Source organism: Coregonus lavaretus (assembly GCF_964263955.1).
Source record: "Coregonus lavaretus genome assembly, contig: HAP1_SCAFFOLD_2815, whole genome shotgun sequence".
Taxonomy (NCBI): Eukaryota; Metazoa; Chordata; class Actinopteri; order Salmoniformes; family Salmonidae; genus Coregonus; species Coregonus lavaretus.
Genome location: NW_028160868.1, coordinates 44,689 through 68,433, shown reverse-complemented (window position 1 = coordinate 68,433; position 23,745 = coordinate 44,689). Strand labels below are relative to the sequence as shown.

The following is a 23,745-nucleotide window of genomic DNA, read 5'->3' as shown; positions in this document are numbered from 1 at the left end:
GAGACTGGGTCGCTGGTGAGCAGCAAACACCATCTGATTGAGAGAGAGAGAGAACATGGAATAAACATGGCACACAATATAAGCTTTTTTGAAGGTAATGTGTGACTATTTTACCTAGCTAATTGTGAAGGCAAGACGGCAATGTTTGTTAGCGATCGCATTCCTAGGTAGTTCAATGAGACGTCAGATACAGAGCGCGTGCCTCATTTGGTTTCAATCATGTTCGGAGAGAGCTAGCAACTAGCTAGCGACCTAAAGTTAGCTATTCCGTGCAGAGCTAGCTAGCTACATTTATTCACATAACTTACATCTGTAGCTACATTGTTCACCGTGAATGGACATTTCAGAAACAAAACGACCTAATGAATTATCAGAGTCACGTTGCTTTACTGAACGCCGTCTATAGTTATGCTAGCTACTAAACTAGCTAGCAACTATTATTGGCGATGTCAGCTATCTAATTTGCCAGTGAATGCCTGACTAGCTTGCTATCTTAGTTAGCTAGCTAGAATCTTTCAGACTACCTACAAGCTAAGCTAGCTTACTAGCTAGCCTCAAATGTCGTAGGAAATGGGACACGGTTTTACGGACATAAGTTTGCGCAGTATTTTACAGGAGTAATTGGTTTACATCAATTATAGCTTGCTGTGCCATGCGGTAAAGTTGTACTTGTGGACGTAGGTACTGAATGTACTGTAGATAATGGTCAAGATTGAACAGCCAGACAGCAAGGCCTAGCTAGCTAGCTAACGTTAGCTACCTATACATAATTGTTGACAGGCCTTCATGTCAGCTATACTTTTACATGTCCTTTTTGTCTTTCATAGGAAAATATTTTCAACAGTGGATCAACTTAACGTTATTTGTTGGCTAGCAATCAAGTTAGTTATAAACAATACATTATTTCTGCTTTTCAAGGTCTTAAAACTCAGAGCAGGGTTGACAGTTTCCATTTCAGACAGACAGCGCATAACAAAGTAGCTAGTCTGATGAAGGTATTAATGTAAATAGCCAGCAACCCAAGAAGGACAAAGCATACGCGTTATATAAGATGCATGCTTCTGCATTGTATAGATGCACACTTATATCAAAGTGCTAACTAGCTCAAAAACAAGAAGGGACCACTTCTGTAAGCACCATGCCAGTGTGGAATGTGGTGTCTCAAATTCAGTGTGTTGGGGGTGGGGGAGTTGAGACTATAGGTATAGCTAAAGTATATCATCTGCACATAACTCCTAACAAGACTAACACTTTTTATATATTTTGTTGTTAACACTCGTAGTCATGACCAATTAAGTAATAGGCCTAAGTTATTCATTGCCTGTGCCACAGACTGTGGAGCAAGGAAGTAGTTAATGAGGACAGTATGCAACCCAAAGGCATATTGATAAAGGCAACCCCTGGAATAACTTTGTTTATTCCTTCTTTCTATACTAAATTACTAGCTTTATAGACTACATCCTGTGAGAGGGGCCAGTACATTGAGACATTCATCTGACAGAACACTCACCATGGCAATCTTCTTCAATTATAAATAACTGTAAGTGCCTACAGTGGGTCAGCTAAGTGGGAAATATCTTGCTGTACCTAGCATAGACTGGTTTGGGCTGTCTTGTGGCAGTCCGTCTGGCAACAGTGCCCACAGTGTTGAGACAGGAACAAAGCTGCAGTGACTGTGTCAGTGAGCCATGGATTTGAACCACAGAGCCAGACTCAAAGCTCTCTTTCAACTGCTCTGCCTATTACTGACCAGCCTCATTGATTTAGCCTGCTGATGGTGTTATGAAGAAGGTGGGCTAATACATGTAGGGTGGAAGCCTTGTTTTCAAAACACTGTAAGGAAAGCCTACAGTGTTATGAAATCAAATCATAGCTAGTAGGGTGGAAAGGGAAGGAGCTCAGTGGTCAAGCCATGACCTAGTTATCTAGGCTACAGTTGGTGTACTAAGATCCTGTGTACATACATTTCTAACTAATGTTAGCCTATACACTTACAGCGACAGAGTTTTTGACAGTAAAATATAGTCCCTCTGGCTAACTGCCACATCCCTAGCTTCACTGCGTATCCTGCTGCCGTGCCACATAGTATTTATTGGAAAACATTTTAAGTGCCTCCTCGAAATGGTTTCCTACAGTGGTAAAATGTCTATCCTCACCCTCACACATTGATATGGAGAGGCCTACGATTATGTGATTGCACAAAGGACAGGGTGTCAACACCGAAAACAAAACACAGCTACTCAAAGCGTCATGCATATAACTTTTTGTGAAATACCGCCATCCCAAAACTGTTTTTGTAGTCTCTAAACCAGCTATTGTGATTGTCGTGAGATATTACGACTCCACCGTGTGTCTCATTTCCGAGCAGCATAGTGCTACGCCTCTAAGACTGTTACACATTTATGATGAGCGTCACCATCGGAAATGAGTTTTGTCGTTCACAGAGAGGGGGAGCAGCTCCTTGGCAAACACCTGCTCTGTTGTCAGCTGCCGATGTGTCTCCTCTGCTTACAGTTTTATCGCAGACGTGATTTAAGCTTTATTCATCAAAGAACATCAAAGGGGTATTCAGTTATTTCTTTGTTGACAACATTACTTTAGGTTGAGGCTAATTGACTTAATCTTAACATCAGATTCATTATCTAGTTAGGTTTTAGGATTACTCATGAATCAAAGTTCTCTTTGATGATTTGAATGATGCATATGGTGCTAATACAAGTAGGGTCCTCTGTAGCTCAGCTGGTAGAGCACGGCGCTTGTAACGCCAAGGTAGTGGGTTCGATCCCCGGGACCACCCATACACAAAAAATGTATGCACGCATGACTGTAAGTCGCTTTGGATAAAAGCGTCTGCTAAATGGCATATTATTATTATTATTATTACAAGTAGTGTTGAAATGATTAGTGAAACTCCTGGAAGTACACATAATCATTTCAACTGATGCCCTCATTTGGTGTCGTATTACTGAACTCATGCAAGTTGTGGTTTATTATATTCAAGCTCTGGATAGATCAGAGGCCAGGCGAGATGGAGGGTACAAGCAGAACTGGAGCTTTTCTCTTTCTGATGGCAGTGAAGAGGAGAGGAGACATGAGTAAGCACTTCTCCTCTGGACCTCATTTCTGCACTCAGCATCTTTGCACTGCATCAATATATCACCCTGCCACCATCCGTATCCACCAGACAGACAGACCCCATGATTCTGTCTGTTCTGTTTATTAGTATTCCCACCTGAGAGCCTGCCTGCCACCAGCTTAATATACAGACACACGGGCACACGCACTGTCCGCATGCAGAGTCTTTGTGTTGTAATAGAAGTGTGTAGACTGTAGAAGTGTTATACACTAGGGATACAAACTGACAGTGATGTTACTGTAAAACTACATGTATCACAGAATCATGCTGTTACATATTACATTATTTTTGTAATTCAATCATATATGTAATCCAATAACTGAAGGAAGTACCCAATATGTTTATCCAATAGTTTGGTCTATGTGGGCATTATCTAACCACCCCTTTCTCTTCTTTTTTCCTAAGCTGCACATCGGTGGTGACCACGAAGGAGATGGATGGACAGCAGCACTCCTCCCCAGAAGGGCAGAAGGTACTGTAGGCTACCTCCCTCACTAAGCAAAGCCCTATCTTGTCCCCCCCTCCACAATACTCACATTTATGGCATTGTTGCTCGCAGCAGGCAACAGGCTTTCTGCTCTGTCCTGTTGGTACTCTCTGCCGTTGTCTCATCTCTCTCCCTTTATATATGTCCTTAACCTTTTCTGCCCATTTCCTTTCTTTCTTTGTCCATCACTTTCTGGCTCTCTTTCTCTCTCACTTTCTGCCAAATCTTGTATGGCAAAGCCATCCAGAGGTCTCCAGCTTTTTACCAACTAAATGTTTTGTGCTGCTGCTGGTGAAAAGTTAATGTTGTGACATTTGATGCTTACTGCACTGAGTTATTATACACAACATTTAATCTGATTAACTTCATTGTGAATGTGATACTATTTTAGGGTATTATTACTAAATCTTCAAACATGTTTCTCTTGTCTCAACTGAACAATGAACAAGAACATCAGCTCAGTGCTGTTTTTGCCATAACTCTACACGGTTGTATCCATTTTTTATGCAGCATCACTCAGACATAATATTGTATGCTCTCAGCAGAAATGCTCTGCATCATATGTCATCAGATCCTCTTTGTTAATTCTCTTCTTTGTTGTCTCTCTCCACCAGTCCCCCGCTCTTAGGCACTTCTCTTCTGCGGATCCCCTGAAAACATACGAAAACAGGCCAAATACAAATAATCACATAAGGGCTCTAAACAAACCAGGAACTGGCAAGAGGCTAAGGTATGGCACAACATTTTTGGAAGTATCTCTCCTGCCCAAGTTGAAACGTTTTGATGACAATGGCAAATATTATAATGAACCAATGTTCAACTTGTGTTCAGTGAAACCCGGCTGATGTTGTTTCTCTGCTTCCCTCTCTAGTGAAATCCCATACGCGGAAGCAACGACGTCACCAATGCCGAACAGAACAGACTATTTAATCGTCAGCCCAACACCACCTCAAGGGGTCGTTCTACAGGGGAGACACTTTCAGCACACCCACCATGTTCCTGCTGCAATGAGGAAACCTGTCCAAAGGTATGATCCCTCACTGAAGACACACTGTAGTCATACTGCATAACATAGCATTGAAAGTGACTATGGTTTTGTATGTCAGAATGCTTGATTTCTCCAAGTTGCCAGGTAGGGCTGGATCTCTAGTCGATCGAAGAGAGAACATGTTACTCTCCCTTTTATGTAGGGGTCTGATAAATTCCGTTTGGCTAATTGCCATCAAGTCGGAAGTGCAACCCATTTAATCATGGATCATCACAATTATTGTGTTAGACTTGATTGTATTGGTAGACAATACTTACTCTCTCCATTTCCCTTTCTTAAGCAACCTTGACTTAAAGGAAAGGTAAGCCATTGCACCCAGTGGATTGTGCCGCAACCCCTCGTAGTGATCTGAATGGTCTGATAACTTTGTCCTGTTCAAACTTTGCATTTCATATCATGTAGTCAAAGCAGTAGTGCCTGTGCCCATGTGTGTTTTATACTTGTTAGCTAACTTAGTACCTTGCTCAGCCTGCATCCACCCACCTTTGGTCTGGATCTGTAGGGCACTGGCTGAAGTCTGTTTGTAGGAATATCCCATGTCATGTGTTTCATCATATCCTTACTCCATTGTGAAATAGCTTCATTAGCATTAACCCCTCCTACCCATCATATTGCATATTTTGCTAATCTCCAATGATCCACTGCTGATTTGAGTTGTTCACCTCATTATGACAAATTCACAAAAAAAGGCTTTATTTTCTATCTAGATATACAGTGGATTTGGAAAGTATTCGGACCTCTTGACTTTTTCCTTATTTTGTTACGTTACAGCATTATTCTAAAATTGATTAAATTGTTTTTTCCCCTCATCAATCTATATACAATACCCCATAATGACAAAGCGAAAACAGGTTTTTTGGAAATGTTGCTAATTTATTTAAAAAAATTAAAAAAATTACATTTACGTCATTTAGCAGACGCTCTTATCCAGAGCGACTTACAAATTGGTGCATTCACCTTATAGCCAGTGGGATAACCACTTTACACATATTTTTTTTTAAAAACCTTATTTACATACGTATTCAGACCCTTTGCTATAAGACTCGAAATTGAGCTCAGGTGCATCCTGTTTCCATTGATCATCCTTGAGTTTCTACAACTTGATTGGAGTCCACCTGTGGTAAATTCAATTGATTGGACATGATTTGGAAAGGCACACACCTGTCTAAAGTACCAGTCAAAAGTTTGGACACACTTAGTCATTCAAGGGTTTTTCTTTATTTTTGCTATTTTCTACATTGTAGAATAATAGTGAAGACATCAACACTATGAAATAACACATATGGAATCATGTAGTAACCAAAAAAGTGTTAAAGAAATCAAAATATATTTTAGATTCTTCAAAGTAGCCACCCTTTACCTTGATGACAGCTTTGCACACACTTGGCATATAAGGTCCCACAGTTGACAGTGCATGTCAGAGCAAAAACCAAGCCATGAGGTCGAAGGAATTGTCCGTAGAGCTCCGAGACAGGATTGTGTCGAGGAAGAGATCTGTGGAAGGGTACCAAAACATTTCTGCAGCATTCTTAAATGGAAGAAGTTCAGAACCACCAAGATTCTTCCTAGAGCTGGCTGCCCGGCCAAACTGAGCAATCGGGGGAGAAGGACCTTGGTCAAGGAGGTGACCAAGAACCCGGAGGTCACTCTGACAGAGCTCCTGAGTTCCTCTGTGGAGATGGGAGAACCTTCCAGAAGGACAACCATCTCTGCAGCACTCCACCAATCAGGCCTTTATGGTAGAGTGGCCAGACGGAAGCCAATCCTCAGTAAAAGGCACATGACAGCCCGCTTGGAGTTTGCCAAAAGGCACCTAAAGGACTCTGACCATGAGAAACAAGATTCTCTGGTCTGATGAAACCAAGATTGAACTCTTTGGCCGGAATGCCAAACGTCACGTCTGGAGGAAACCTAGCACCATCCCTACGGTAAAGCATGGTGGTGGCAGCATCATGCTATGGGGATGTTTTTCAGCGGCAGGGACTGGGAGACCAGTCAGGATCGAGGGAAAGATGAACGGAGCAAAGGACAGAGATCGTTGATGAAAACCTGCCCCAGAACGCTCAGGACCTCAGATTGGGGCGATGGTTCACCTTCCAACAGGACAACGATCCTAAGCACACAGCCAAGACAACGCAGGAGTGGCTTCGGGACAAGTCTCTGAATGTCCTTGAGTGGCCCAGCCAGAGCACGGACTTGAACCCAATCAAACATCTCTGGGGAGACCTGAAAATAGCTGTGCAGCGACGATACCCATCCATCCTGACAGAGCTTGAGAGAATCTGCAGAGAAGAATTGGAGAAACTCCCCAAATACAGGTGTGCCAAGCTTGTAGCGTCATACCCAAGAAGACTCAAGGCTGTAATCGCTGCCAAAGGTGCTTCAACAAAGTACTGAGTAAAGGGTCTGAAATACTTATGTAAATGTGATATTTCAGTTTTTTATTTGTAATATATTAGCAAAAATTTATAAAAACCTGTTTTTGCTTTGTCATTATGGGGTATTGTATGTAGATTGATGAAGGGGGAAAAATCTATTTAATCCATTTTAGAATAAGGCTGTAATTTAACAAAATGTGGAGAAGGGGTCTGAATACTTTCCGAATGCACTGTATGTCTGTGCTTCTGACCAAACTGTGGCATTTGTCCCTCAGAAAAGAGTACAGCGCCACGCAGCAGCAGATCCAACCAGTAGAAGTAGAGAGCATCATTCTCACCTGTCCAGAGAGCCCAGGTAAGACAAGACACTCTGCCCTTACATTCACTGTACTTCAGGGTTTCCGGTGTCGGACATTTGACTGGCAGCATTTCAATTTACCGGACATTTGAGAAATGTACCGGACCCATATGCGTTGGGTGCGTAACCTGATTAGGGCGTCCACCCACCGTTCGACCGAATGACAGAAATCACATTTAGATTATGGTAAATAATCTTAACAGAACATGCAAATCGAGGATGCAATGACTTGTCCTTACCGTGCACTTGGAAGATGTTAGAATAACTGTTCACATTTACTTTTCCTCAGTCAACAAGACAAGTAACGAACAGCAAAATCACTAGCCTATGCATATGCGGCATGTGAATTTCAAGTTTGGAGAAGCAAATTTCACCATAAAAATGCAGTTTTATAATAAATCATTCCAGGCATCATCGCATTTACAGACTTATGTAAGATAGCCTACTATTCGTAATTTTTAGTAGATTGGATAGTCATAATTTAGGCTAATAATATAACTCGATCACTGTTCGCAAAAAAGACTGTTCAATGCATGGCTGAGCGTGTATAGTGTGGAGGCCTGGGCTATAGGCTATGTCAGATACTATATCAGATACTTCTCGTCTTTCTTTGCATGGGAATGCAATTCTACTACACTTTATATGACTGGAGACATTAGCAGAATCTTGTTTAATATAGCAAATTACAGGGTAGCCTACTCTAACACTGACAATCAATACAAAATGTATAGTCCATATAATAGGCCTATGAGAAGGGGAGACACAAATAGAATATGACATCCATCAAAACTGGAGGAAATTATTGTCCAAAAACAAACTTTAATAGTGGCACTGACCCAACAATGATGGAGTGAATATGTGCAGTGTGCACTAACCAGGGATATGGCCGATGCGCTCCGCTGGTGTCAATAAGATAGGCTGTAGGCCTACTGTTGTTCGCTCAACTAAAAGACAGATTAGTATTTTTATTGACTTTTCTTTACAGCAATAGCCATTTGCTTTCCAAACTATGTTTTCCCGTGATTTAATTTAGAAATATTGTGATATGCCTGGCTGGGCATTTACTTTTCACTGACAGTCGCAACTCAACAATCATCTATGTGGTATTTGCAGTGCACGCTGCCAAAATTGCGCGGGCTGCCTTTCCTTCCGACTGTAGGTAATGCGATTTAAAACAATCCACAACGTATTATTTTTTTCAGGCTAGCTGAAGCTAATGATCCTCTGTGGCCAAATCATGCTTTAGTAGCCTATTTTGAATGATTGTATTTATTTATGTATAGACAGGAGTAGGCTAATTAGGCTATCATTTTGTCAATTTAATTCAGTTTACTTAAGGAAAGCTTAGCTTCCCCTAGCCTTGTGGACGCGCCACATAGGAGCCTTTGCCAATCTACTATCCCCCATTGTAGAAAAGTTTACCTATTCTATTGGTCAGCTTGTCGAGAAAGAAATAGCCCCAAACAGTCTGTGGGACGATGGATCCCAAATTCATACAACCAGTAGGCTAAAAGTTGAAGCAATGAATCTGTTGCAACAGATCAGAACATTTAGCTTAAAATGTTGATCAACTATTATTTCTTAACTTTATTAGCGCAGCAATGCATACAAGGCAGTAGGCTACGCGCGAATGTGCATTCGGCTACCGGACAATGGAAGAAAGTTTAAAAACAATAGAACATGAGAGAAATAGGCTACTGGTTTCAATGGCATATGGAAGTCTGTATAAAATAATTGCTTCCACGGATATGGTCAGATTTTGCCTAGGCTACTTTGAAGCAAGATAAAACATGCCTCATGTAGTAAAATGTTCAGGTTTCAAACAGTTAAGTAGCTACACTGAACAAAAATAGATGCAACATGCAACAATTGCAAAGATTTTACTGAGTTACAGTTCATATAAGGAAATCAGTCTATTGAAATTAATTAATTAAGGCCGTAATGTATTAAATTAAAAACTGAAATATAACATTTACATAAGTATTCAGACCCTTTACTCAGTACTTTGTTGAAGCACCTTTAGCAGCGATTACAGCTTTCGAGTCTTCTTGAGTATTACGCTACAAGCTTGGCACACCTGTATTTGGGGAGTTTCTCCCATTCTTCTCTGCAGGCCCTCTCAAGCTCAGGTTTGATGGAGAGTGTCGGAGCACAGCTATTTTCAGGTCTCTCCAGAGATGTTAGATCGTGTTCAAGTCCGGGCTCAGGCTGGGCCACTCAAGGACAATTCAGATGCTTGTCCCGAAGCCAATCCTGCGTTGTCTTGGCTGTGTGCTTAGGGTCGTTGTCCTGTTGGAAGGTGAACCTTTGCCCCAGTCTGAGGTTTTCATCAAGGATCTCTCTGTACTTTGCTCCGTTCATCTTTCCCTAGATCCTGACTAGTCTCCCAGTCACTGCCTCTGAAAAACATCTCCACAGCATGATGCTGCCACCACCATGCTTCACCGTAGGAATGGTGCGAGGTTTCCTCCAGACGTGACGCTTGGCGTTCAAGCCAAAGAGTCCTTTAGGTGACTTTTGGCGAACTCCAAGCGGGCTGTCGTGCATTTTACTGAGGAGTGGCTTCTGTCTGCCAAGTCTACCATAAAGGTCTAATTGGTGGAGTGCTGCAGAGATGGTTGTCCTACTGGAAGGTTCTCCCATCTCTAGAGCTCTGTCAGAGTGACCATCGGGTTATTGGTCACCTCCGTTACCAAGGCCCTTCTCCCCGACTGCTCAGTCTTGCCGGGCGGTCAGCTCTAGGAAGAGTCTTGGTGGTTCCAAACTTCTTCCATTTAAGAATAATTGAGGCCACTGTGTTCTTGGGACCTTCAATGCTGCAGACATTTTTAGAACACCTACTAATTTACATTTTAGTAATTTAGCAGATGCTCTTATCCAGAGCGACTTACAGGAGCAATTAGGGTTAAGTGCCTTGCTCAAGGGCACATCAACAGATTTTTCACCTAGTCGGCTCAGGGATTAGAACCAGCGACCTTTCGGTTACTGCCACAACGCTCTTAACCACTAAGCTACCTGCCACCCCAATCATGTAGTAACCCAAAAAAGCATTCCAGGTGAAGCTGGTTGAGAGAATGCCAAGAGTGTGCAAAGCTGTTATCAAGGCAAAGGGTGGCTACTTTGAAGAATCTCAAATATAAAATATATTTTGATTTGTTTAACACTTTTTTGGTTACTACATGATTCCATATGTGTTATTTCATAGTTTTGGATGTCTTCACTATTATTCTACAATGTAGAAAATAGTAAAAAATAAAGACAAACCCTTGAATGAGTAGGTGTTCTAAAAATGTTAACCGGTAGTGTATATGTTTTCAAAATGCGAACTGCCTACAGCTCATTGCAAAGTGTTGTGTGATGCGCTGATGAAGCCTGCCTTCCATTGCCTATACATTTGAATGGCGAATGGGAAGCGTGCTTCAATTACCAGTTGAGAAAAAAAAATAGTAGCTCTATTTAATCGTGGCCCAAAAACTATTTTTAATACATGATTGCATTTACAACTGTTGCACAATGATTGGGCTTATGAAAGCGCTGTCTGACAGATTTTCTGCTTAAGGCTCTGTATCTGTATGCTGTGTGTATGATAAGATACATAACGAATATACACACACACACACATGTAATTCCACAAAATTATGCAAATTATCCCATAGACCGATAAGCATGACCGATCAAATTTATTTACATCAACTGGCATTTCCATTAATGAATAGGCTAAAAATCATTATTTCGCAATGGGGTGTTGTTGTTCTTTCCTGGACAAGTTTATCAGCTTTTCTATTTTTTTAACGGCCAAAAGCCAGCTATTACTGACTAACGGAAACCCTGCTGTACTTGTATATCCTTATACAGTGGGGGGAAAAAGTATTTAGTCAGCCACCAATCGTGCAAGTTCTCCCACTTAAAAAGATGAGAGAGGCCTGTAATTTTCATCATGGGTACACGTCAACTATGACAGACAAAATGTGAGAGAAAAATCCAGAAAATCACATTGTAGGATTTTTTATGAATTTATTTGTAAATTATGGTGGAAAATAAGTATTTGGTCAATAACAAAAGTTTCTCAATACTTTGTTATATACCCTTTGTTGGCAATGACACAGGTCAAACGTTTTCTGTAAGTCTTCACACGGTTTTCACACACTGTTGCTGGTATTTTGGCCCATTCCTCCATGCAGATCTCCTCTAGAGCAGTGATGTTTTGGGGCTGTCGCTGGGCAACACGGACTTTCAACTCCCTCCAAAGATGTTCTATGGGGTTGAGATCTGGAGACTGGTTAGGCCACTCCAGGACCTTGAAATGCTTCTTACGAAGCCACTCCTTCGTTGCCCGGGCGGTGTGTTAGGGATCGTTGTCATGCTGAAAGACCCAGCCACGTTTCATCCTCAATGCCCTTGCTGATGGAAGGAGGTTTTCACTCAAAATCTCACAATACATGGCCCCATTCATTCTTTCCTTTACACGGATCAGTCGTCCTGGTCCCTTGGCAGAAAAACAGCCACAAAGCATGATGTTTCCACCCCCATGCTTCACAGTAGGTATGGTGTTCTTTGGATGCAACTCAGCATTCTTTGTCCTCCAAACACGACGAGTTGAGTTTTTACCAAAAAGTTCTATTTTGGTTTCATCTGACCATATGACATTCTCCCAATCCTCTTCTGGATCATCCAAATGCACTCTAGCAAACTTCAAACGGGCCTGGACATGTACTGGCTTAAGCAGGGGTACACGTCTGGCACTGCAGGATTTGAGTCCCTGGCGGCGTAGTGTCTTACTGATGGTAGGCTTTGTTACTTTGGTCCCAGCTCTCTGCAGGTCATTCACTAGGTCCCCCCGTGTGGTTCTGGGATTTTTGCTCACCGTTCTTGTGATCATTTTGACCCCACGGGGTGAGATCTTGCGTGGAGCCCCAGATCGAGGGAGATTATCAGTGGTCTTGTATGTCTTCCATTTCCTAATAATTGCTCCCACAGTTGATTTCTTCAAACCAAGCTGCTTACCTATTGCAGATTCAGTCTTCCCAGCCTGGTGCAGGTCTACAATTTTGTTTCTGGTGTCCTTTGACAGCTCTTTGGTCTTGGCCATAGTGGAGTTTGGAGTGTGACTGTTTGAGGTTGTGGACAGGTGTCTTTTATACTGATAACAAGTTCAAACAGGTGCCATTAATACAGGTAACGAGTGGAGGACAGAGGGGCCTCTTAAAGAAGAAGTTACAGGTCTGTAAGAGCCAGAAATCTTGCTTGTTTGTAGGTGACCAAATACTTATTTTCCACCATAATTTGCAAATAAATTCATTAAAAATCCTACCATGTGATTTTCTGGAATTTTTCTCTCAATTTGTCTGTCATAGTTGACGTGTACCTATGATGAAAATTACAGGCCTCTCTCATCTTTTTAAGTGGGAGAACTTGCACAATTGGTGGCTGACTAAATACTTTTTTCCCCCACTGTATATAATAGCAGGGCCTAAAGTGGCCGCTTACATCATGATTTTCTCTACAAATCTTTGTGATAAAAATGTGAAAAGCATGTCAAGCAGTCAAGTTTCTATGTGAGGATTGCCAGAACAATCTGAGGTATCCAAACCATACTGGCATCGAATCACCCAGCATGATTTTATATGTGGACGCAGTGTACTACTAAGATGGCGTGGGTAATGCTGCTCTCGGGTTGTGATATGGGGCTGGGGTAAATGCTAGTATCAGGATGTAATGTGGGACTTGGTGGTAGAGGGAATAGTGGAAGGTGTCTGGATGTGGCTGTGCAGCCTCAGTCTCTGGCAGTGAAGGCTGTGGTGTCTGCGGGGCAGCAGATCTGGCCTGAGCCTCCTGCCTGTGTCTGTCAGAGTGGGATTGCAGCAGGCCTCGCAGATTAATCCGCCCTCGAAGCTCCTCTGAGAGGACGGAGTGCGAGAGCGAGAGAGTGCCTGGCTGTCACAAATGAGCATGGGGAGGAAAGCAACACACACAGACAGACAGGCCAATAAAGCACACTGTGGCATGATGATGATCACATGTGGTGCAGCAAGGTGACCTTGGAACACTGCACCCGTGTGAAACTTTTCCCCAGGGCCAATTTTTCCACTCTGGCTATTTTTTGTTTGTGTTGAAGATAAGGCTGGTTCTCAACCAGTTGTTACTGCATACGGTATATGACAGATACGTCATATTTCCTTTCCGTGTTGTCTTTTGTTTCCTTTTTAGCCAACGACAACTTGAACATCAAACGGCGTGTCCAGCAGCACAGTCGGAGACCCTCGCTGGAGGGCTGTTGTAGCTTTCCCTCGCAGGTTCAGACAGAGGAGGTAAGAGCAGTAGCCTATACACTTACTTTGTCATCTGGGCCCATATTAATATAGTGTCTCGGTAGTAGGAGTGCTGATCTAGGATAATTTTTTCTTTTATATCTTAATGTTTTTGTTAATATGGACTGGGTGGGGTGGGGGGGGGGTGGCTGATCCTAGGTCAGCACTCCTATTCTGAGACGTTTATGTATACGCCAGGCCCTGAAGGTCAAAAATGACCTGTGCCTGCTTAGTAAGTGCATGTCTCTGGGGACATCTAGAGTTGACTGTTCAGTGTTTATCATGCAGCCTTTTCTATATGAGAGGACTCTGACCCTGCTGGACTGGAGTGCCAGCTACTCCCCTCTGGGCCTTTCTCTCAGGCCTTGCTAGTCAATTATCAAACCATCCAGCCTGCTCCTTCCTGTCTGAATCATACCTTTAGTGTTGGGCCTAGAACCAGAGATGAATAAATAACTGACTAGAAAGAAGCATGTTGTTTATCATTTCCACTTCAGCTGGCCATTTCAACCAAAAAGAGCAGACTGGTTTTATGATGATACCCCTGACAGATAGTGTTGAAGAAAATATAAATATTTTAATGGAAATGTACCTGCTGCTGAAATTAAATTGTCTCTCTTTTCCCAGACCCTCCATCCAAACCTAGTGTGCGGGAAGTGTAGCAAATCCAGTGACAACAGCACCATGTGTGAACACTGTGGGAACCCCTTGGCGTCGGAGGCCCCCCACCTCCACCACCCCCCTGCAGCCCAGCCTTCGTCCCCCACGCCCAGACCCCCCATCCGACCCCACCCCCATACCCACCAGCACCCATCCCCAGGAGCAAACAGTCTACAGCTGAGGAAGAACAGCTTCTACGGTTCGTCCTCGTCCATGAGGGCGCCGCCGCTGCGCGTGGACACTGTGATGAACCCGCCCATCCCGGTACGCATTACCACCCGGGCCGGCCTGCTACTGCCACACAACGGGAGACCCGTGGTGGCGGGGCTGGTGGGGAGCTGCTGCGCCGGGAAAGTCGCCGCCAACAAAGGCAGAAGGACGGCGGCCGCCAAGCAACACAAGATCAACGACCCCAGTAAGTCCACTGACCCATCCCGGCCTGCTAAGTACTCACTCCTCACATCTCTACAGTGGTTAGTCTTAGGGTTTACATTGTGTGAGGTAGTGCAGAAAGTATTCATTTCAACTGGCAGTACAGAATGTTCTTGCTAATAAACCACACACCTCAAAACCACTAGCACCTGTCTGTACATCTTACCTCTCTCACACAAGGTCACATCTGTTTGCAAACAAAGGCCACTTTTCAAAATATAAATCTCCTCTTCTTGAAATAATACATTCAACTATGGTGGAGTGAGTGACTCATTCTCAGTCATGAAATGATGTCTAATGTGTGCGTTCTAGTCGTGCTGTCCAGTGACGATGAGGAGGATGAAGCAGACAACGGCAGCACTGGTAGCGTCAACAGGCTGGACAGCGTCTCCCCGCTGCCCGCTGACTCTGCCCACTCCTCGCCAGCGCCCTCCGGAGGCAGGGTAGAGGCGGCAGTGAAGAGTAGCGCAGGAGGGGAGCAGGAGGAGATCACCTCCGACTTCTTCTCCGACGTCGACAGCAGAATTTCACTACCCAAAAGGAACCGCGTGAAAGATCAGGTATGTGCTGCTTCTTTTAAATACACTTAGTGTACAAAACATTAAGGACACCTGCTCTTTCCATGACATAGACTGACCAGGTGAAACCAGGTGAAAGCTATGATCCCTTGTTGTCACTTGTTAAAACCACTTCAATCAGTGTAGATGAAGGGGAGGAGACAGGTTGAAAAAGGATTTCTAAGCCTTGAGACATGGATTGTGTATGTGTGCCATTCAGAGGGTAAATGGGCAAGACAAAATATTTAAGTGCGTTTGAACGGGTATGGTAGTAGGTGCCAGGCACACCGGTTTGTTTCAAGAACTGCAACCTGCTGGGTTTTTCACGCTCAACAGTTTCCGGTGTGTATCAAGAATGGTCCACCACCCAAAGAAAGGTCATCCAGCCAACTTGACACAACTGTGGGAATCATTGGAGTCAACATGTGTCAGCATCCCTGTGGAAAGTTTTCGACACCTTGAAGAGTCCATGCCCCGACGAATTAAGGCTGTTCTTAGGGCGGAGAGGGGGGTTGCAACTCAATATTAGGAAGGTGTTCCTAATGTTTGGTATACTCGGTGTACAGTGCATTTGGAAAGTATTCAGACCCCTTGACTTTTTCCACATTTTGTTACGTTACAGATAAAACATTTTCCTCATCAATCTACACACAATACCCCAGAATGATAGCAAAAACAGGCTTTTATAAATTTTAGCAAAATGTTTAAAAAATAACTTTAGAAAATTACGTATTTACATAAGACCCTTTGCTATGAGACTCGAATTTGAGGTCAGGTGCATCCTGTTTCAATTGATCATCCTTGATGTTTCTACAACTTGATTGGAGTCGACCTGTGGTAAATTAAATTGATTGGACACACACCTGTCTATATAAGGTCCCACAGTTGACAGTGCATGTCAGAGCAGAAACCATGCATTGATGGTCCTCAATAACACAGTGGCCTCTATCATTCTTAAATGGAAGAAGTTTGGAACCACCAAGACTCTTCCTAGAGCTGGCCTCCTGGCCAAACTGAGCAATCGGGGGAGAAGGGCCTTAGTCAGGGAGGTGACCAAGAACCCGATGGTCACTCTGACAGAGCTCCAGAGTTCCACTGTGGAGATGGGATAACCTCCCAGAAGGACAACCATCTCTGCAGCTCTCTGTCAATCAGGCAATTATGGTAGACTGGCCGGACGGAAGCCACTCCTTAGTAAAAGGCACATGACCGCCCGCTTGGAGTTTGCCAAAAGGCACCTAAAGGACTCTGAACATGAGAAACAAGATTATCTGGTCTGGTTGAAACCAAGATTGAACTCTTTGGCCTGAATGTCAAGCGTCATGTCTGGAGGAAACCTGGCACCATCCCTACTGTGAAGCATGGTGGTGGCAGCATCATGCTGTGGGGATGTTTTTCAGCGGCAGGGCCTGGGAGACTAGTTAGGATCGAGGGAAAGATGAACAGAGCAAAGTACAGAGATCCTTGATGAAAACCTGCTCCAGAGCGCTCTGGACTTCAGATTTGGGCGAAGGTTCACCTTCCAACAGGACAATGACCCTAAGCACACAGCCAAGACAATGCAGGAGTGACATCGGGACCCGATCGAACATCTCTGGAGAGACCTGAAAATAGCTGTGCAGCGACGCTCCCCATCCAACCTGACAGAGCTTGAGAGGATCTGCAGAGAAGAATGGGAGAAACTCCCCAAATACAGGTGTGCCAAGCTTGTAACTTCATGCCCAAGAAGACTCGAGGCTGTAATCGCTGCCAAAGGTGCTTCAACAAGGTACTGAGTAAATGGTGTGAATACTTTTTTGCTAAAAAATCTAAAAACCTGTTTTTGCTTTGTCATTATGGGGTATTGTGTGTAGATTGATGAGGAGAGAAAATGATTTAATCAATTTTAGAATAAGGCTGTAACGTAGCAAAATGTGGAAAGAGTTAAGGGGTCTGAATACTTTCCGAATGCACAGTATATGTGCTGCAAGCGGCGTCAGTGTATAGGATGGCACTTGTGTGGATACGTAATGAAATGTTGTTAATTTTTCTGCAGTTCTCCTCACAAATGTAAGCCACATTTTGTACACAGACCTGGCTATAGTGAGCCAGTCTTATAGTGAGCTGTTTTGGCACATTTCAGTCTGGATATATTGACTCCTGTCAAAATGTCCTTGAGAACTCAATGTTCCTGATCTGCTCTCTCAAGGTAACTTTGTGGGTTGTTTTGCTTGGCAGCAAATTATGTTACTGGGTATTTCTTTATTCACCAAGATAGTTGTTTTTGGCAGCCATTGGGAGTGGGACTAACAATTTTAAGTCTCCTAATTTACTTTTTTGCTTGTTCAGGATAGTTTTCCTTTGAGAAACATACCACTCCTGACATTTATCTTTCAAACTAATTAGGCAGCTGAATCTAAATGACCAGTTGAGGAAGAATCCAGTGTTGTTGGCAAGGCAAGTACTGATTTAGAGGAATTAATGATATGAAGCAGCAGATTTCAAGGCTGACCGTGTGTTTTCAGTTTGGAAACCAAATACCTGACGACTCTACACCCAGGAAAAAACAGAAGAGCTCTCCCTACAAGTTAGACAGCATCATCCTGGACTGTAGGAGCGTGAGAGTAGGGACTCTTCGCAGGATGGTGACCAAACCTGTCATTGTAAGTACTCTGCTCCTATACTCTGTTCTCTCTCTGTACAGACACTCAGTCTGGCTTATCTAAAATATTTCCAAAAACAATAGCCTATAGCAATATGGTCAAAGCTGCAATTATTTATACTAATTGTCATACTGACAACTGTATCATTCAACCATCTTTGTCTTTCAGTTTACGGTCGATTACATTCAACTTGAAACTGAAGGTGAGCGACATAAGAACATCAAGTGTCTTAAGCATTTTTTCCTCTGCTCTCCAATGAAAAAATATTGTCTGCATTATACACACACTCTAGTACAGTATGAAGGGTGGCAAAATGCCAATACATTTCCCCAAATTCCCAAGTTTTCTAGAAATCGTGGGTGGAGGATTCTCAATTTCCTGCTTATTCCCTCATGTTTCAGGGAATCATCCAACCGGGATTTCTGGACAACCTGGGAATTGTGGAAACGTTACTGGAATTTTGCAAACCTAACAGTATGTTATAGTGCTTTGTATCCCAGGTCCTGAGGTCGATACTCTGGAGAAGGTGCGTCTGCATGCGTCGGGGCTGATCAGCTGTGAGTGGTGCAGCGTGAGGAAGCTGCCTGTACTCTTCTTCCAGACCACCCCCGAGGAATGTCTGCGGCTCCGCACCCAGCTCAAGATGACCCGCGACAAGGGAGGCCTGTGGTACGACTGTGCTGGCAACGGTGAGGACTGCAGACATTTTACATACAGATGGCAATCGAAAAGTGAAGCACCCTTGCCAGAATATGTTTGTTGTTTACAAAACTTGTCAACGTTGACTGTGTTTGGAGAAGCCTTTCTATGACATATAATTTTTTGCTAGATAAAGCAAGTCTGTGACCTCACGGTCAACAAAATGTCAAATCTTATTGCTCTCCCTACTCACCTCAGACTCTGACGAAAAGTACATTGTGCTGATCTTTGAGAACGGGCTGTCGATGCACGAGCAGATGATTCTAGAGGAGATTCTACAGGAGATCGGCCGAGCCAACAACCTCAACGAGTTCCCCACCAAACTGCCGTTTGATGAGGCTAACATCAGATTGGTCAACTACAACAAAGCAACAAAAGAAAAGGTGGGCTTTCTCTACATGGAAGATTAGCATCTTGGAGCCTTTTGAGACTAGCTAACAAAAGATGTGTTGCTGGTGTTGCCTTTCTTCTGCAAGTTTTCAACAAACTGTCTCTTTTAAACAAACCTTTGACCAAGATATTTTGGTTTCATCACTTTCTTGTAGGTAATTCATAATGGCAGTAAAGCCAACAACACACCGGCACCAACAGTGCAGACTCGCATGGCCACACGGCAGCAGACCAGCACGTTCTTCGATGATGAAGACGATGACATGGCCGAGCACCAACCCACCTTCACTGGACCAATCGTAAAGTATGAGGGTTATCTATCTCCTACTCCTGGGTCATGTTCATTAGGCACCAAACGGAAGAAAATGGACTGAAACAGGAAGGGGCTATCTGAACTTGTCCAATAAGAAACCGTTTCGGTGTGCCCTAATGAATACAACCCTGTCCTCTTAAGTATCATTCTAAAGTTTTTGTTCCTAATGATAATCATTGGATGGTTGTGTTGTAGGTTGATGGTGTACCCCCCTCCTCCAGCCAAAGGGGGCATATCGGTCACTAACGAAGACCTCCACTGCCTTAACGATGGAGAATTCCTAAACGACGTCATCATAGACTTTTACTTAAAGTTGGTGGCATTTGCTTTCCATTGTATATTTTCCATTGTTTTTCAAGTCACATTCTAGGTTTGATATTGTAGAAACACAAAATGGTTGCTTTTGTAGTATACTGGGAATTTTGCCGACCTTACGAGGATAGTGGATTAACTGTCTTTCTATGTGTGCATCTTCCCTTAGATATTTAGTTTTGGAGAAGTTGAAAAAAGAAGACGCACAAAGGAGTCACGTGTTCAGCTCCTTCTTTTACAAGAGGCTCAACCAAAGAGAGAGGAGAAACGTCCCAGACACGACTAACCTAACGTGAGTCTCCTCTGCCCGGAGAGGCCCAACAGCCCCCAGATCTATTTGGCCTGTTTTGTCAACTCATTTGATCATTATCACACCTAACATTGTTTGAATTGTCAAGACAGCACAAACTGATGTGGGACCAGGCAAGGGCAACACATTTCAGACAGAATTCAGTAATGCAGCTAAAACCATGTCTCTTGTGTGCTGGTTGTCAGGATCCAGAAGAGGAAGCACAACAGGGTGAAGACGTGGAGCCGACACGTAGACCTGTTCCAGAAGGACTTCATCTTTGTTCCCATTAACGAGTCGTGAGTGCTGCTAAATACCCCTGGCTGCATCCCAAATTACACCCTATTCCCTATGTAGTGCACTATATTTGACCAGAGCCTGACTATATAGGGAAGGGAAAGGGGATACCTAGTCAGTTGCACAACTGAATGCATTCAACCGAAACGGATCAGAGAGGTGCGGGGGGCTGCCTTAATCGACGTCCACGTCATCGGTGACCAGGGAGCAGTTGTTGTGGGGGTTAACTGCCTTGCTCAAGGGCAGAACGGCAGATTTTTCGGTTATTAACCTCTAGGCTACCTGCCATTTGGGATGTGAATGTCTACATGGAAATTAATTTAACGCTTTCTTGTCTCAAGTGCAATGGTAAAGGTGAACAGACTGATACAAAATAATAGACAAAGATGGTAGACCTAACTGTCTCTCTTAACCAAACCCATTGCTGTATGTGTTTCAGAGCCCACTGGTACTTGGCTGTGATCTGCTTCCCAGGCCTTCAGGGCCCACAGTTGGTGCCCAACCCACTCTACCAGGCCCCGGAGCCAGCACCAGGGCCAACACAGGCAGCTCCCCAGGACAGCCCACCTGACCACTGCCGGCCCCTGTCTCCAGAGCCAGACCACTGTGAGCCTCTGTCCCCACACAGAGAGGAACCCGTGGCCCCCTCAGAGAAGCTGTCCCTCAGTGCCACCGAGGCCTCCTCTGGGGGACACTCCCACAGCGAGCAGCCAAAGGGGATGTCAACCTGTCCCAATGGGGGCCAAGAGCCTCCCAAGACCTTTGGAGCCAGGGTGAATGGACAGGTCAACGCCCAGCCACAGTACACAGGTAAGCCACAGGCAGACGTCACAACTTGCAAGTGGCATTTCATTGCACTTTGTACACTAAGTTGTATCCTGTGCATATGGCAAATAATCTTTGATTGCGATTTCTTGGAAGCTGTGTGGAAACTGATGGAAGATGAGTCTGTGATATCATTGGCCTTTTAATCATGTTTTGCAGATGGCTTGCACAGAATCAGCGTGTGTTATGGATCAGCTGGAGGCAATAGTGATGACACCCATACCTTTTCTGATGATCAAAGCTCCTGCCAGGTAACGGTGGAATGTGCTACTCTGTTTGGAGACATTTCCCAGGAAGTTAAATTAATGTTATTTGTCACTTTGTTGTTCCTTTTGTTTAGGATGAGTGCAGTGAGGATGGTGTACTTGCTGAGGACCCGGTTACCCCTGAGAGCTCGGAGTGTACCTCCAAACCCACCATCTGTAAACAGTGAGTAGGAGAGGAAGTTCTACTTGTGCCAGTAGATGGCGATATTGCTCTCCTGACACCTTTGTGGCTAGTGTGATTTGAGGTGATTGTCCATTCAGATTTACCTCAGAATCACAATGTTTTAGGTATTTGCTGAGTGATTTGCTTGTTTTCTCAGGCCTTGCATTCTCATCATGGACTCGTTACGTGGCCCTGCCAGATCGTCAGTAGTTAAAACATTACGAGAGTAAGTCAATATTTTCATACTGTACTGTATATTTATTTGTACTTTATCTGAGTGTTACATGCATTGGCGCGCCAAAGCAAACCTTCCCAAGCCATTTATATTTTGTTTTTTTTGTGTGTGATTTGCATGTGTGTAACTGCAGGTACCTGGAGGTGGAGTGGGAGGTGAGGAAAGGAAGTCAGAGGAGTTTTGGGAAGGACCAGATGAAAGGCTCCAACCCGCGTGTGCCTCAGCAAGATAACTTCAGCGACTGTGGAGTCTACATCCTGCAGTATGTGGAGAGCTTCTTCGAGGTGAGAGCATAGGCTGAAGGCGACGCGGCTCTGTTCAAAAGTAGTGCACTATATAGGGAATAGGGTGTGATTTAGGATGCGCAAGGCCAGAAGTACAACCAGTGCAGTGTATACTATAACAGATACCTGGGGCCATGTAATGGGAGGAGGTCCATTTAAATTTTCTATTGGTTGTATTTTTAGATTGCCAATGTTTACTGAATTGATTTACTGTAACAACTACTGATAGCAGACTGCTAACCAGAAGTGAATCCCAAATACGAATACCAGCTACTGTTGTTAATCAATAAAGCAATCGCACCAAACCAGGGCGTTATAGACTATTGATTTTGAAGCTCATTTTCTACCTTACAACACTCCAAAAATAGATAGGCCATTGCTTAGGAGTGAATCCATAATAATGACGTTTTTCCGCCCTCCACTCAGAATCCGATTGCCAGCTTTCATCTCCCTGTGAACCTGGCGGAATGGTTCCTGCAGCAACGGATGAAGACGAAACGCGAGGAGATCAAGGAGCTCATTCGAAAGATCCAATCCCAACAGAAGAAGGAGGCAGGCCAGGGCTCAGCCAAAGGCTCTCCTGGAGAACAGGAGGTGGGAGGAGAGGATACAGATGAAGGTGTAGAGATAGAGATTCAGAACCTGCCCGTCAGCCCCTGAGGTGCACTGTCTGGTCCAAAACTGCTACCTACCTACTCTCTTTTACTTTGACATGGTAGTCCTATCTATCGGGTGGGGCTCTCGCTGCCTGGCCAAGCCTGGAGGTCGGTCCATCTGCCCGCCTGCCCCGGCCTGATTGTATGCTGCTGGATTACCCCCCCCCCCCTTCCTTCCATTATTTCGTAACTGTCCTATTCCTTCCATTTACAACAAAACAGAAAACATTTTACATTTCTATTGAATAAAACATGTACATATGCTGGACGTTTTTGCTGCCTTTGAGATTCTGTTTTTGATGCCGCGCTACACATGGAAGATCATCATCCATATCTGTTTTCTTCATAGGTGTTCTTTTTTCAGGTGCAGAATATACTGTTCTGCTCTTGCATCATATATTTTATGCATCTGACTGAGTTGTGTTATTAGCCATTTATAGCCATACCGGTCTGGAAAAAAGTATCATTTTCTAAATCCCAGTCCCTCTCACGAATTTCTTAGCCAGTGCTTGTTAAAGGCCCAGTGCAGTCAGAAACATGATTTCCCTGTGTTTTATGTATATTTCCACACTAGGAGGTTGGAATAATACTGTGAAATTGTGAAAACTATGATAATAAGCCTGTTTTGGTGGGATGGAGACGTCACAGCTAGTTTTCTGTTTTTCCCTCCCCAACTCAGACCACTCCCAGACAGTCCTAGCTAAATTCTTGCTTGAGAAATTGCTCTTTGCTAATAAGCTATTTTTGTTTCTTTTTGACAATTTGAATTTAAAACAATCACAGTAAGGTACTTAATTGTTACCCAGATTTGATATTGAGATAAAAACGGCTGCATTGAACCTTTAAGTCTCTTTATGTGAGTGGATGGATCTTGAGCATTAAACACAGAGAAGCAAGAGCACATAATTTGCCTTAGTTTTTATAACATACTGTTTGTCAGTGTTCTTCCCTCAGTTTTCCTCTGCGTAAAACATTCTGAGTTGGGTGCACCTTTCTCTAGTGAAAGATTA

At 43.7% G+C, this 23,745-nt stretch overlaps 1 protein-coding gene across 4 annotated transcripts; it reads left to right on the top strand.

Moving 5' to 3' along the window:
- LOC311121364 (sentrin-specific protease 6-like) lies at nucleotides 1–23,003 on the top strand. 4 transcript variants are annotated; one of them, XM_084195860.1, is made up of 23 exons: nucleotides 7–94; nucleotides 3,002–3,095; nucleotides 3,542–3,608; nucleotides 4,238–4,353; nucleotides 4,495–4,650; nucleotides 7,325–7,404; nucleotides 13,615–13,715; nucleotides 14,343–14,790; nucleotides 15,120–15,367; nucleotides 17,869–18,006; nucleotides 18,175–18,208; nucleotides 18,492–18,695; nucleotides 18,904–19,088; nucleotides 19,251–19,399; nucleotides 19,604–19,720; nucleotides 19,890–20,012; nucleotides 20,216–20,308; nucleotides 20,746–21,116; nucleotides 21,291–21,382; nucleotides 21,472–21,560; nucleotides 21,718–21,786; nucleotides 21,929–22,079; nucleotides 22,506–23,003. In XM_084195860.1, exons 1-23 carry the CDS (start codon nucleotides 67–69, stop codon nucleotides 22,737–22,739), a joined length of 3,387 nt encoding a protein of 1,128 aa, XP_084051986.1. In that variant the 5' UTR covers nucleotides 7–66; the 3' UTR covers nucleotides 22,740–23,003. The 4 variants fall into 4 exon arrangements, with proteins under 4 accessions (XP_084051988.1, XP_084051986.1, XP_084051989.1 ...); XM_084195861.1 differs by having other exon boundaries at nucleotides 9–94; nucleotides 18,507–18,695; XM_084195862.1 differs by lacking the exon at nucleotides 3,002–3,095 and having other exon boundaries at nucleotides 1–94.
- The last annotated feature ends 742 nt before the right edge of the window (nucleotides 23,004–23,745 follow it).